The following is a 14,185-nucleotide window of genomic DNA, read 5'->3' as shown; positions in this document are numbered from 1 at the left end:
TGTTTTTAGTAAAAAATCCACAGTACATCTCTTTTGAAAAAGTGTCCTGACCTTGACTCAGAAAATATTAACTAACTGTAATTTGTACAATTTAGAAAATGTCTTCTTTGATTTTTTTTTTCTAAGAAGATGATACTTTTAATGGGCGACACAGTGTCAAGAATCAGAAACTCAGTTTCTCTTGGAACTGTCTCTATAGCACTGGGCTAATCATACAGAAGTCTGTTCTGCTATAGTATTGTTTTAAAAGAATGTTATACTGAAGAATCATGTTTGGAAAACCCTGTAAGATTCTTGAAAAAAAAGTTGAGAGTTCAAAGTGAGGATGAATATTTGCAGAATAGAGGCCAGAGATAGTAAATAATGAAGTGCTACATATTGCATTCAGAAGTGTAAGCTGAAGCTTTCAGAGAGATGGAATCATGACTGAAAAACAAAAACTCACTTTCTTCTGTGGGAGATGGCACCAAATCAGTAGTGTCTGATATGGCTTTTGAAAATTGTTTTGGGCAGATCTTTGAACCTGAATCTTCCAAGATGACAGCCCTGTTCTTAGGCCCATATCCCAGTTTCTACCTCACAGCCCCTTTTTCTTATGCAAATTCAGTTTCAAATTCAAGTCTTCATTTGAAACTGAGTTTCTTCAGTGCTGGCAAGTGTCTCATATTTGAGAGCTGCTCATACAAAGTAAGAGTCAATTTCCTGCTTTCCATTTTGACCAGACAGTTAATTTCAACATAGTTGTGGTCTGGTGAAGGGTTTTATTTTCATATCGCTGTGGAAATAAACTAAAACAAATTTTGAAATGGGAAGACTGCTGCAATGGAGAGTTTTCATTATGCAAATAGGTTACAAATTATGAAGAAGTGAACAGAGATACTCTCTGATACTGTTTATACAGATGTTCACGAGAGAAATGAGTTTAAGTGAATTTTAAAATGTAGTTCAGTTTAATTCCTTGAACTCATGTACAAATGCAGATTCTTTGGCAGTCTAATCAGGCATGAAGAAGTCATGTTTACTTAGAGAATGGAAGACTGTATAAAATCACATTCATTCAGATTTTAATGATATATTATATGTATATTCTCACTAAGGCCATTGCCCAATACTAGTGCTCAGAAGCCAGACCAGTTATGAGCCTGAATAACCAGTTATGAGTCATAACCAAAATGAGTTATAATTTAGAGATGCAGTTTCTCTCTGCTTCCACTTTGTTTCAAACCAGAGGGATGCTGGTAACGGTCTCCACAGGAACATAGAAATGCAGTTCTGGAAGACAACTCAACAGCTTATCCGGTTCAGCTTCCTGTCCAGCATCCACCCAGATCATCCTTTAAAAAGTCTAGTGTTGTCAAAACAGTTCCACAAAAGAAAATCTGCAAAAACTGTAGTCCATCATAGGGTTTGTCTGTCCATGTGGGAAAGTATCGAGTGTAATTTCTCTCGGATGTTCTTAAAGCACTATTGAGGAGAGCTGGCTGTGGTTTTCTCTGTAATTCCTTGTTGCTATTAGGTGGTTGTTCATCATTTACCCTTTCAAGTCTGATCATAGAATCAATTACAGAATAGTTTGGGTTGACAGGGGCCTTTAAAGACCATCTAATCCAGCCCCCTGCAGTGAGCAGGGACAGCTAGATCAGGCTTCTTGGTTGAGTCCAGCCTCATCATGACTCTAAGTGAGAAGAATGAGTTTTAACAGATTGCTCTCCTAAAAGGGAGTTGCTAGATCTGTTCTTTTTCTAGATTTAATACAACCAGTTCCTTTAACCTTTCATCAAAGTTAATGTGCTGAGACTCTTTTGTCTGTGTTGCAATTTTTCGTATCTTGTTTAAAGGGCACTGCTGATAAGGGGACAAACACACTGCAGGGGGAAAAGCTTCTGGAAATCCTGCCTAATTTGGTTGTTTATCACTCATTTGTTCTCAAAGCTTGTTATTAGAAGCAGTTTTGCCCATGGTGCATGGTGGTCATCGGTAGGCCATGTCTTCCTGATAGCCTGTGCTATCTGAAAAGTGCCAAAAAAACTTACGGAAGAGAAGTTGAATCTACTGAATTTTCTCATAAAAGGAAATTTAATTGATTTGATATGGTCTTGATAAAGAATGCTGTCCTGTTTTGATCAACTAGTTTCTGCTTAGATTTCAATTGTTTAATAATTTGTTCCATGATTTTTTTTTTCCTCTGAGTTTCTGTGATCTTCCTTTGTGTGCACGTCTATATTGTGTTTAGACACAAGAGAGACAGAGGTGCTTGTTTAGATGTGTGTCCCAACAGTTGATTGCATGGAGTGGTGCTTTTCTCCTTAGAGATATGGTGATATTCGCTATGAGGATGTTGAGAGCTTGCGCTGCAGGAACAGGCTGTATGTGATCCAGACCTTGGAAACTACGACCAAGCAGAATGTGGTGAGTGACTTGGAAGAGTTTCAGCCTTCTCCCTGATAAAATTCGTTCCCTTTTGGAAGGTTCTGAGAAGAGCTGCAGTTTCCAGGCCAAATGTACAATTTTATACTGAACCCCCTCATGTCTGCAGGGTGTCTGTTAACTGAGGCTTGGCCTGTGATGTTTTCAGGCTGTAAATCACAGCATGACCTTCTGGTCTCGTTACAAGTTGCACCATTGCCAACCACTTCAAAAGGCTGGCACATCTCTCACACTTTGTGTGGATTGGAACAGGCTGACCTATATTTCTATCTGCTGATGTTAATACTGTTCTCTTAGAGGCATAGAGCACCATACAGCAAAACAATTACACACCTGCATTTTTACTCTGGGAAGCAGCACTGAAGAGGTTATTGTAGTGCATTCAACAGGGGTTGCTTTTTGACTGTGTTGTGTGTGAATATCTGGTAATGTGGCAGCTCTCCATCTACCTATCTCATCCTTTCAATTCAGACTGCTCAATGAAGGTGGAGGTTGTGAGGAGCTTCCTTTGTTTGCCTGTTTTCTTCAGTGGCTCATTTCCAATACCTGATGATAATACTAGTCTGTCCACTACCTAGTGCTTCTAGTAAATGTGGCTTGTAGCAACAGAAACTAAATGCTGGTGGTTATGCCAAGATGGTATTGTTGTATTTAATTTTACAAAACATATATATTGTGAAGTTGGAAGCTGGTCTTACAGCAAACTTTGTTTTTAAAAACTGTGAACAATTTTTTTTCATTAAAAAAAATTAGGATTCAGCTTCACTGTTGAGAGCTGAACATGTATTTGCCCATTTAAAGAAATCTATATGTTTTGTTGTTAAAAATAATTGAGTTTTATCTCCTGGGTTTCATAGTGTAGGCTCCATGTATGTTAGTAACGTGACTAGCCGTAGTTCTAATTGTAACATGCCAAAACCTGGAACATGCAAACAGTGTCTCTTAATGTAAAGTCTCCCATAATGTTATTCCAAAGAGGAAAGACACATTAATTAATTTTTTCTTGACTTTGTTTCAGCTACGTGTTGTGTCTCAAGAAGTAAAATTCAGTCCTAGTGATCTTGAAGAGCTTTATGAATTATTCAAGGTAATGTGCCATTTTCTTCACTTACCAAACAACTATCTTAACAGTAGCCTTTGAAATGGTTTTAGTAAATAAAGGTTGGACTCAATATATGTTTTACATGCCAACTGTACTACTGATTATATAGTTAACTGCTCACATCTTTCCCCCAGAGAGACTTCTTGTTTCCTGAAACCTAATGTTTTATCTTTGCTTTGCAGAAGGAGCATTTTCTTTCCTGTTACTGGAGTGTAAATAGTCCTGTCCTGCAACATCATGATGCCAGCCTGCCCTACCTTGAGCAGTACCGGATTGATTGCCAACAGTTCAGGGTTCTCTGCCATCTCCTGAGCCCCTGGTCACACTGTGCAAACAGAGACTCTCTGGCTCTGTGGACATTCCGACTGATGGATGAGAGTTCCAACTGCCTTATAAACTTCAAACAATTTGCCTGTGTTCTTGGTATGGCAACAAAACATACATGAGCACATTCACAAGGCTCCTGGGAGTAGTCCTGGGGTGTATCACCTTCCATACTCTATACAAAAAGCTAAGGAGATTTAGTCTCTTAACACAGGGTCAAATAGTGTGATTTTTTTAATTAAAGACAGAATAATTTCCTCTTGGAGATTAAATTTAAATATGGCTTGGCCATCAAAATATCCACAAATGAAGAATGGTCTGATCTCATTGCCCAGCCTGTTTGGTTTATGATAAATCTTCATACTAAGTCATCTTTTACACAGATTGTGCAGGATGACCAATGCCTTATTCCTCTGGGAAACTGAAAGTTTTTTTGGCTCACTGCTCTGTTCCTTTCACCTTGTTTTCAAAGTGGTATGTTCAGGAAACAAAAATTTAAGGGAAATGCTGAGACATTAGTGCACTATTTCTTTTGGTGCTGTGGTTTTATTTTAGTAAGTCATAGACATTATTAGTGTTCTTTCATTAGCCTCTTTCATTAGGCTAACCCCAGGCTCAGCCACAGGTGATAGTGCTTTCTTTAAGCTTCATATCTAATTATACTCCCTGTAAGGTTGGGCATGTGTCCCAGCTCCCTGGGTTGTATTTAAGTTAAGAGGGTGTTTTAAAGTTTGGTCCAGTTGAATAGACTGTCCTTTGTCCTTTCCCCTAACAGATACGATGTATAATGGAAGCTTCACTGACAAACTGAAGTTTCTTTTTAAGTTGCACATCCCTCCAGGTAAGTGAGAAACAGTAGCATTTGGGAAGAGCTGTCTTTGGATTTGTCATCGTTATCACTGCTTTGGTAATGCCTGGCACCATGAACCCACTTTATTTAATCATTTATTGCAGCTTTTACTGAAGTAGACTCTCTAAGCCCTTCCAAAGGGGATGATCTTTCAAAAGAAGAACTGATTCACTTCAGCCAACTCAGTGGTAAGCTCCAGAGTGTGAGGGTTTGCCTGCAGAATACTAGAAGGAATCTATTAATTGTCCTGTGAAAAATGGGGAGCTTTCTTCTGAAAACTAGTAAATCCAGTAAATCATATCCCTGGTTAACAGAACCCCTTGTGAAGAGCTTCTGTAGATAGTTACAATTTAATAAACTTGTGCAGAATTTGTGGATAGCTCATCTGATGGTTGAATTCAAAGGCCCATGGGTGTTTACATGGAAATAGGGGAGTGCATTTGGTTGGCATTGTGGGCAGCCTGTTGCAGAGTTGAAGTGATAACTGTTTCATTTTTGCATCCTGGGCATAAAGGAATGGTATTTTCTGCCTCAAAAATTAAAATACCAAATCCATACTTACTTTGAGGCGCGTAAGAATTTTGAAATTCTTTGCTTTCATTTTAGATCAAGTGAGCTGAAAAGGTTTAGTAAATTTATGGAGTTGATAAAATAATCTGTTTCAAATACTCTTGAAACCTATGGGATTTTTATGGGAAGATAGATCCCTTTTTGGTTTTAAAAATCTGCCCAAAGTAGACAATATATAGGTACTGTTCCTGCTGCTCTTCAAGTTGTGAACTGTGAACATTATAAAGATTATTTAACTGATAGCAGTTTCACTGGTGATCTTCTGCCTCACAATGGCTTCTATTTTTATAGAAAATATGCAGATTTTACCATGTGGTTTCTTCTTGACCTAATCTGTGATGAGAACATTGAGGGTCTTGTGCCTTAAGGAAGGAATTTATGATAAGGGAAATGTAACATTGGTTCTCTTTTCTGAGCTAAGTAACTTTTTTTTTTTTTTTTTTTTTGTCCCTAAATTGTAGTTTCATCTGTTGGGGATAATCTTGAAAGTGATTCTTTGAAGAGCAGCCCGGAAAAAGGTAAAAGAATCCTGGTGGCATTTTTGGTAACTGTGTCTTTTGGGGGACTAGAGCTGGAAAGTGTGTGGTGACAGAGTATATTAAGTAGCATCAACCTTAGTGTGCTGCTAACATTCTGTCCTCTTATGTAAGTGTAGCCATGGCAGCAAAAGGTCAAAAGTAACCTCTTGTCCTGTGTAAGTCCTTGGCCCCACCACTCTGTTGAGAAGGAATGACATAGAATATGCTAGTTCTTTTGCTTTTGCTTATTATCCCTCATGGGAAGGTCTCAGTTCTTGTTTGTTCACTTTTTTTTTTTTTTCCTTCCACTTCTCCCCCTTCTAAAAGGGAAGGGGAAGGTTGATATTCAGGCATATCTGAAGCAATGGCAAGATGAACTTCTTAAAAAAGAAGAAAATGTCAAGGGTTTGCCAAGAATGAATCAGGTAAACTGTCTAAGTCTTACATAAGTCTATTTTGTCATGAAAGTTTATCCTTTAAGTCCTATTACAATATTTCTGAAGGATTTGTAGAATCCATTTAATTTCAAATCTTCACATCAGTCATTAGACTGTGGCTTTTTAAAACTGCTGTAATGTATCAAGAGAGTGCCTTTGAGACACACATAGGTTTCTCAGGGCTAGTCCATGCTGTCATTAGAGCAGCTGCACCAGGTGCCAGGCAGCAGCAGGCACTGCACTGAGAATAGGACAGGTGGTGAAACAGAACAGTTGTGTTGCTCTTCTCTGAGCAGTTTCCTCTGTATCTCTCTGTAGTCTCAGTTCATCCAGTTCTCAAAGACTCTCTACAATCTGTTCCATGGGGATCCTGAGGAGGAGCTCTTGTATCGGGCTATCGCGGTGGTGACCAGCCTCCTGCTGAAAATGGAAGAAGTTGGCAGAAGACTGCAGAGTCCCATGTCACCTGTCAAAAGTCCAGTTGCTGTTACAGAAATGGCTGCTGAAGTGCCCAGAGAGAGGCAAGAGGAAAACAGCTCTGAGCAGACTGAAGGCAGTAGAGCACAGAGTTTAGAAGGGAACCATGAATGGTCTTTTGCCTTTGAGCAGATTCTGGCATCCTTATTAAATGAACCAGCCTTTGTGAGATTTTTTGAAAAACCACATGACATAAAAGCTAAAATAGAGAGTGCTAAAAATTTACAACTTAAAGCAAGAACCAGAGTGTAATTTTCTTTACATTTGACTCTGAATGAATCACATAAAGTGCTTACAAATGAAGGTTGTAACTATGGAAATCAAGTCTGGTGTTGACATAGGAAAAGAAGTTTGAAGAATTGCTTCAAGTATCAGATTACTGGTATGTAATGTAAATAAAAATAATTTGAAGCACAGTCACTTTCTTGCATTGTTCATAACTTTCAATCCAAAACAGGGACTGAATAATGAACTGCCTTTTCCATGTTATTAAAACATGCAGCATTGCTTGGAGATACTGGATGTGTACCTGTTGCAAACCTGTCTGAATCACTGTTGGAGTAGGTGTTCTCCAGGTTCTTTTCTAGTACTGTGATAAAAGGAATGACTTTTTCCCATTTTCACTTTAAAGGAGTATCAACAGCTTGGAGGTTGTCTTCCACATTAATTAGTCATTCCAGATTGCTTGTGGACTGGGGCCAAAGCAGCGTGAAGACTAAGAACAGAGGCTGTGGTAGGACCATGAGATTGGAAAAGGAAGTTGCTCACAATTCCTCTGCTTTGATGTTACCCATGGGTCTGGACTCTAGTAGATTCCAGCCTCTCTTTCCCATTTTCATACCAATCCTCCTACCAAGAAAAGGTGAAAAGGATGGAAGCTTATTTGGTCATCCAGGCTGCACAAGGATGCAGAAACTAATAATCGTTGTTTAAAATCAGGGGAAAGCAGTGGCTAAATCTGTCTGACCACAGGGTGGTTGTAGTTTATCTGGCAAAAGGAGACATTGTTGGCTTCCTAGGAGCATATTGATGAAATGTGGAGTTTTGCTGGTGTTTGGAAAGCCCAAGCACAGGCCATCTGTAGCTGAGTGTTGACTATTGAGCTGCTTAGGGACAGGTTGCAGTTGCTTCTTTGCCTACCCTGAGTCCGTATCTCAACCCAATAATTACTGTTGCTTTTCTATAGCACTCTGGATTGTTGCTGCTGTAATATTTTCCATCTGTCAGGATTCAAGGCAACAAGAAAATCCCCTTGAATCTGACTTGAAATGTTTAATGTATAAAATATGATATAGTAGAGATCCTATGGAGGAAAGCTCTGCCCGTGTAAAAGCTGAGAAATGTTGACCTTGCATCTTTGGTAGCTAGTGCTAGAAGGAATTTAGAGAAGGAGAGAAAGAGCTTGTATTTTAACAACAACAGCAAAGTAAGTGGGGAGTCTTGCTAAACTAGTTTAAAACATCTGTTTCCAAAGCCTGTATGACAATCTTTCTCTGCAGAGCAGCATTATTTTTATACTGTGCATGTTTTTTTAAAGAAACCGAATGGTGATGGCATCTTTCAGAGGCTTTTTGTGCAATACTAGTGTGAATGAAGAATAAAACAAATTTCTGATGTGATACAGGCACTTTGTGAAATGCCATAATTGCAGTTGGTGTTAAATTTATGAATTATGTCTTACACTTTCCTCAATACTCTCAGGTATTAATGTAAAATAAAGTTTTACTAAAGAAGTCCAAAAGCTATATGATAAATGAATGAGGGAGCTTTTTTCAGAAGCCTTCACAAAGTAATTGCAGTTGAAACAATATGCTGCTCATTTGTATTTTTATGTATAAAATATAAAAACTAATTTATCCATTTATGTGGATAAGGATAGGGCCACGCTGTATTACTTTTTAAAAATGTTTTCACAAAGTTGTTTAGAAATACAAAGCAGATGATAATGTTTTTCTAGTCCAGGATGTACCCAGATAAGGTTTGATCAGTGAGTAATTCTGCTAATAGCCATGATGAAATTAATGGAGCCTCATGAGAACAGATACAGCTGCCCATACCAAAAGCTTTTGTAGGTTTATGAGAGATACTCTTCATGTCAACAAGTAGTCAAAGCTGTGAACTATTTGCTAATCAAAGTAACAGAGATATGAAAGTCTTAAAACTCAAGGACTGTTTTGATTGAGAGCCTAGATGTGAAGATCTAAGTGCAGAATAAGGTGAAGGAACTTGCAAAGTACAACAACCTTCTGTTGTTACCTGGTTGTAAAAAGGTGCTCAGTTTGTACAATACCATTTTCTATTAGTGCCCACCCAAGAGACTGCAGAGCCTTTGCCAGCTGGGTAGTAGCTCTTGTCAGATGTCAGATCCCTGTTTGAAGAGCATATCTATCAAAATAGATTTAAGGCGACGATGTAAGGGCGAACACTGACTTTTATTAACTGCATGGATTTTTTGTTCGATTTATTGATATTTTTTCCCAAAAGGGGTGGTGTCTTTAAATTGTTCCTGTAATACACCTGCAGGCTGATCCAGGAAGACTAGTCACAGTGAACAGGCATCCAGTCTCAGCAGGATGGAGGGTGGAGTGAGGTCGCTTCCAGTAGGCTGGCAGCACTCAGGCAATGGCCCAGCTGCCTTGTTCTTCCTTTTGGAACCTCTGGATCATGGGCTGATTGTTTGGGGAGAGGTAGATGTAGCAAGTGCCAGTGATTTCCAAGGAGTGAACCCAGAGGTATGTTTGCTGAGCTAGTACCTCAGTGTACCACAAGTTGAGCTTTGCTTGTGACAGAGGAACTCTGGAGTTAGTGTCTAGCTTCTTTCCTTCCCTTTCCTATTCCAGCTCCTTCCATCCCTATTCCAGACAGGCTGGCTAACAAATAGATGCAGGTTTAGCTGGGACTGGCAGAGCTAGAGCAACAGCAGCTCCTTCCCTTCCTTCACTCCTGGAGAGTGATGCCTTGACTTCAAGGCCCTGCACAGTCAGGGACAGAGATCTCTGTGCTGTGCTGCTTCTTGGCCAGGTGAAGTTGGTGATACAGAGATGGCCCCAGACTCCCAGCACATCACCTGAGGGTGCTGGCTGTGCACGTGAACAGGAAGCAGCTTGGTTAAGTGAATTCTATTGTGTCATTTCACTCACCTGGTGTTACTTTTTTTCTGTGAGTTTCCATGAAGTTTTCTGCCTTTATTTTCATGTTCAGTCTTAGGAAATGAATGAAGGTGCACCATTCAGTACAAAGCAGACAGCTGTAGATTGCTACCACTACTGATGCTGTTTGTCCAGCTTGACAATTGCAGTGCCTGCTGCAGTGTGACCTGGCAGCTGTGTCATGGTTACCCTGCAACGCTGGCAGTGCCCGTGGGGGACACTGCACAGTCCCTCCTTGTGGCTGGGCTGTTGTTGCTGTGTGCTAAGATGCCTTTTGTCAGAGGTAATCAGTAGCCTGGGGACAGCCAGCAGAGCTGTGATGTTCCTGGTCTTGCCATATGGAATGTGCTGCTCTGGAGCCTGATGCTGCTCCCTGTGCTCTGGGTGACCTGACCCCCACAAGGAACTGGCTGCTTGGCTTCTGTGTGCCCAGCTCAGGGCTTGGGCATGTGAGGGGAGGGAATAGCTGAAATAATAAAAATACCAGCTCTTTCCACCATGGGAGACAACTGATGATAATTAAACCAGTAGCATTTTCCAAGATATGGAAGTGGCTGCTGCCATGTGATACAGAAAAATCACTTTCTGTTTCCATCCATTTCTAAACCAAGCCACTTGTTCATCACTCTAATGGCTAAATAATAATGTAATTTTAGAAGAGTTTGCTACTATAGTGACTAAGAAATAGCTGTGTGTTGATTTTATCAGAAGTTTCTCATCCAATTGTACCATACAAGGTTCTTGATTTTGATTGCTGTTGTTATCTGGACTAAAACAGAAGGAAATACTCTGGTTTGTTTCCAGAAAAATAGGCTATTTTGTCTTTTTTGCTATAGCTTTGTCACTTTACCAAGACGGCAGCACATGTTTGTGTTGACAGATTGGCTTTTATACAATGTGTTGTATGCAGAGGTACTGTAAGACAAATGGGGTGTTAAATAAAATATTGTTTCCCTTAAAAAAAAAAAAACACTGTGTTTGAGGCACTATTATTTCCTGTGATGGCCTGCTGCAGAAGTTCTTTCAAGAGTGTTGGTCATGTTAAAGCCACATTTAGTCAGTGCTTTGCAAAACAAGGAGCAAGCCAAAGCCCCTCCCAGAAGAGCAGCAAAAATGGAGACCTGGATTTTGTAACCTGAGCTGGCTTCAGTGCTGAGATGCTGAGACTGGCACTTACTTTGTCCATCCAAATTCAAACACAGTGTGCAGACCCTGATGCCTGGTTCTTTCTGTGTTGCTGCTTTTGCCTCTGGCACTGGCCTTGGAAATCCCAGTCCTTGTCCTGAGCCCCATCCCTTCAGCTGTCCATGCACGTGGACACAATGGCTGCTGCTCTTGTCTGTCCTGGAGAGCAGAGATCAGATCCTGATCCCTAACAGACCCACACCACCCAGGGAAAAACAAGAGCACATAGTGTTTAACAGGTCCTACAAGTATTATTTTATTTCTTCTTAATTTTTTTTAAATACTATGTACAATCTGTTTAAAGCTTGTCAAAATGCATGGGCTCCCATTCAATGGAGCTGTGCAGGGACATAGATTCAAAACAAGAATAAAATCTTTACTGTTCATCTTCATAAGACACTTACTTTTTCCCATTACAAAATACTTTTAAGAATAGTAACATTTATAAATGTATTTATATTCAACATCATATAAAATAAACCAAGATTTATACTCAATTCTAGAGTTTTTCTTATTTTCTTTTTTTTTCTTGTATGGACTATATACATTATATACAGTAACTTCTCATTGTGTTTGTCAAATCAGCCTGATTATACCCACCAGGCTTTAGCTTATATGTACAAATACGCTAAAAGTGCAAGACTTTATTATTTAAAGCTGCCTGTGTTTTCAGAGGTCTGGAATTGTGTGGCCTATATATATTTATATATAGATATACATCTGCATACATAAAAATGTATATGAGAAATACATATATCTATATATAGCTATGGTATATAGGTTCTTGTGTACTAGAAAACCTCAGAACATTTATGACTGATAGGTCAACACCGACACTGGAGGCCAACCCTGCTGCCATCAGTCACATCCCTGCCCTCTGCTCGTCACCAACAAGTCACACTTATGTTTTCTTGTAGGAGGCTGGGGGCGTGAACCAAACCCACCAGCAACCCTCAATTCCAAATGAGTCATAAAAGCACAGGTCATAGCTAACACCGAGGTAAACAAATACAAATCAACCTGAATAAAGAGATTTTTTATCCATCCATTTTTTTTAAGAGTGACAATATATGGCAAAACCCCCCTGGCCCTGACTCAGCCTTGCCCTTGGCTGGAGGCAGACTGAGCAAAGACCAAGCAAGCCCCAGAAAGGGTCAGTGGGATTTTGTCCTTTGGAACATGTTGAGAAAACACGGCCCTACCCGTGAGGCAGTGCCTGGGAATGTGCAGCCCCCACCCACCAGCAGCGAGGCCAGTGGCTGGGGGGCTCTGAGAATAAGGGGGCACATGATAAAGTGCGTTTTTAGGTCTCTGCTTTTAGCAAGGCTGGTCTAACATGTAAACATCCTCACCAAGCTCCTGTGCTCCTCACTGGGAGCTGTGAGCAGGGGCTGTGCCCTCAGCCCTCTGTCCCTGCAGCCCAGGGCTGCCATCAGCAGGGCTGTGCTCAGGGCACGGCCCTATTGGGTGCACCCACTGCCCCCCACCTCCCCCAGAACCCCTTCCCAACCCGATTTTTTGTTTGGACTCACTGTCAAAGCCACAGCAATGCCAGAAAACTGCTCTGCTCCAGCTACCTCCTTACCAAGCCCTGACCCCTCAAGCCCCTGACCCCAACCACCACCACCTCTGAGATCTGTTTGATTGCCACCAGCCATGGCTGGGCTGTGTGGTGGTGTGACACTGCAGACCAGCCATGGGGATGTGTTGGGGTGATGCAGGTTTAATGGAGAAGCCAGGGAAATCAGAGTCTTTCCCTCCAGCCAGCCACCCTGAGCCACAAACTGTGCATTGCCGGAGCCCTAACACAGATGTATGTTTGCCTCCCCTTTAATGTTATATGCCAAGGCTGTGGTGGGGAAAAAACCCACAAACAACTCCCAAAAATACAACCCCCTCCTACCGCATCCTCATGAGCAACCCGGCTGCCTTAGAATGGAGAGAGGGAGACCCTAAAACTAACAGTGCTTTAAAAACAGAATTTTCCTATCCTGAAGGCTCTGTGCTGGCCCTTCCTGCAGAACAAACCTGCAGAGCAGGAAAGCCCCAGGTGTTATTATTTCAGCTCCAGATTGCCCCACAAAGGCAGATATTCCAAATCTGGGCCAGGGAGGTGGCCCTGGCCCATGGCTCTGCTGTAGCCACGATTTCTTGTCCTGGTTTGAAATGGAGGGGCTGGCTCAGACTGTGTCCAAGAGCAGCTGCTTGGCTGCCCAGTCAGGGACTGTGCTGACAAGGCATGAGCCCCGACAGTGGACCCCAGGCTGTCAAGCATTCTCATTGCCTCCATTCTGTGGCCATCTACATTCCCCAGAATGCTGCATGTGGCCAGCTCTGCAACCCATGATCCATCTATCCATCATGTCTGGTAGCCCTGGGAGCTGTGCATTCAATGTCACAGTCAAAGCTGCCCCATGCAGCTGCTTTTGCCCAAGGGAGGGGACCCATGAATAGCCAGGGCTTGGCACAGCTTTTGTTCACAAATCCACCTCTGCCCTGGCCAAAACGCCAAAGAACCCTAGGGCCTTGCACCAGTCCCTGAGAGCTCCTGGCTGACCCCAGCTCCAGCAGCCTATCCGCCCACTGCCACTCCCCCAGGCAATGTGGCACAGCAAACCCCATCCCCTTCCCCAGGAGGAACTGCTGGGAGCAGCCCCTGGTGCACCAGAGCTGGAGGAGCCCTGCTGTGCCCTTTTCTTGAAACACAGGGCTACTGGCAGCTGGTTGTTTCATAAGCTGCCCCACCAGTAACATCAGGAGCACCAGCTGCTGCAGTGCTGCAAGGGCCCAGAAAGAGGCTTGCAGAAGGAAAAGAAGGAAACAACAAGAAAAAAAAAACAACAACAACAACAACAAAACACCATATTAAAAAAAAAAAAAAAGGCAAAACCAAGCATTCTTTACTTGGTTTCAACAGACATTAGGAACTAAACATTAGGAACTAACTCCTCTCTAAACCTTGCTCTGTCTGCCAGCTAGAGCTTTACTGCTAGATGGGCCTGGTCTTAACTAACCACTGCCTTCACTGCCTTGCAAAGTTTATAGTAATGGCCAAACCCATCTACATTTGGGCTCTAACAATGCCCAAAGTTAGTACTCAGCTACTAACACTCCAAAAATGTACTTTTAAATTTTTCCTTTGGAAA

General features: G+C 41.5%; 1 protein-coding gene across 2 annotated transcripts in view; it reads left to right on the top strand.

Moving 5' to 3' along the window:
- The window catches only part of TBC1D8B (TBC1 domain family member 8B), a 32,199-nt gene extending 21,277 nt beyond the window's left edge, over positions 1–10,922 (top strand). The window contains exons 14-21 of one of the 2 annotated variants that reach the window (XM_053955672.1): positions 2,311–2,409; positions 3,446–3,514; positions 3,712–3,952; positions 4,629–4,694; positions 4,808–4,891; positions 5,735–5,791; positions 6,119–6,216; positions 6,547–10,922. In XM_053955672.1, coding sequence (XP_053811647.1) covers positions 2,311–2,409; positions 3,446–3,514; positions 3,712–3,952; positions 4,629–4,694; positions 4,808–4,891; positions 5,735–5,791; positions 6,119–6,216; positions 6,547–6,957 — 1,125 coding nt within the window. In that variant the 3' untranslated portion in view covers positions 6,958–10,922. Of the gene's footprint in view, positions 1–2,310; positions 2,410–3,445; positions 3,515–3,711; positions 3,953–4,628; positions 4,695–4,807; positions 4,892–5,734; positions 5,792–6,118; positions 6,217–6,546 lie in introns of those variants that run through there. The other variant, XR_008433416.1, reaches the window with a different exon arrangement.
- The last annotated feature ends 3,263 nt before the right edge of the window (positions 10,923–14,185 follow it).

Source organism: Vidua chalybeata, chromosome 14 (assembly GCF_026979565.1).
Source record: "Vidua chalybeata isolate OUT-0048 chromosome 14, bVidCha1 merged haplotype, whole genome shotgun sequence".
NCBI classification, from domain to species: domain Eukaryota; kingdom Metazoa; phylum Chordata; class Aves; order Passeriformes; family Viduidae; genus Vidua; species Vidua chalybeata.
Note: the sequence above shows the minus strand (reverse complement) of the source record. Positions and strands in the feature narration are given on the sequence as shown.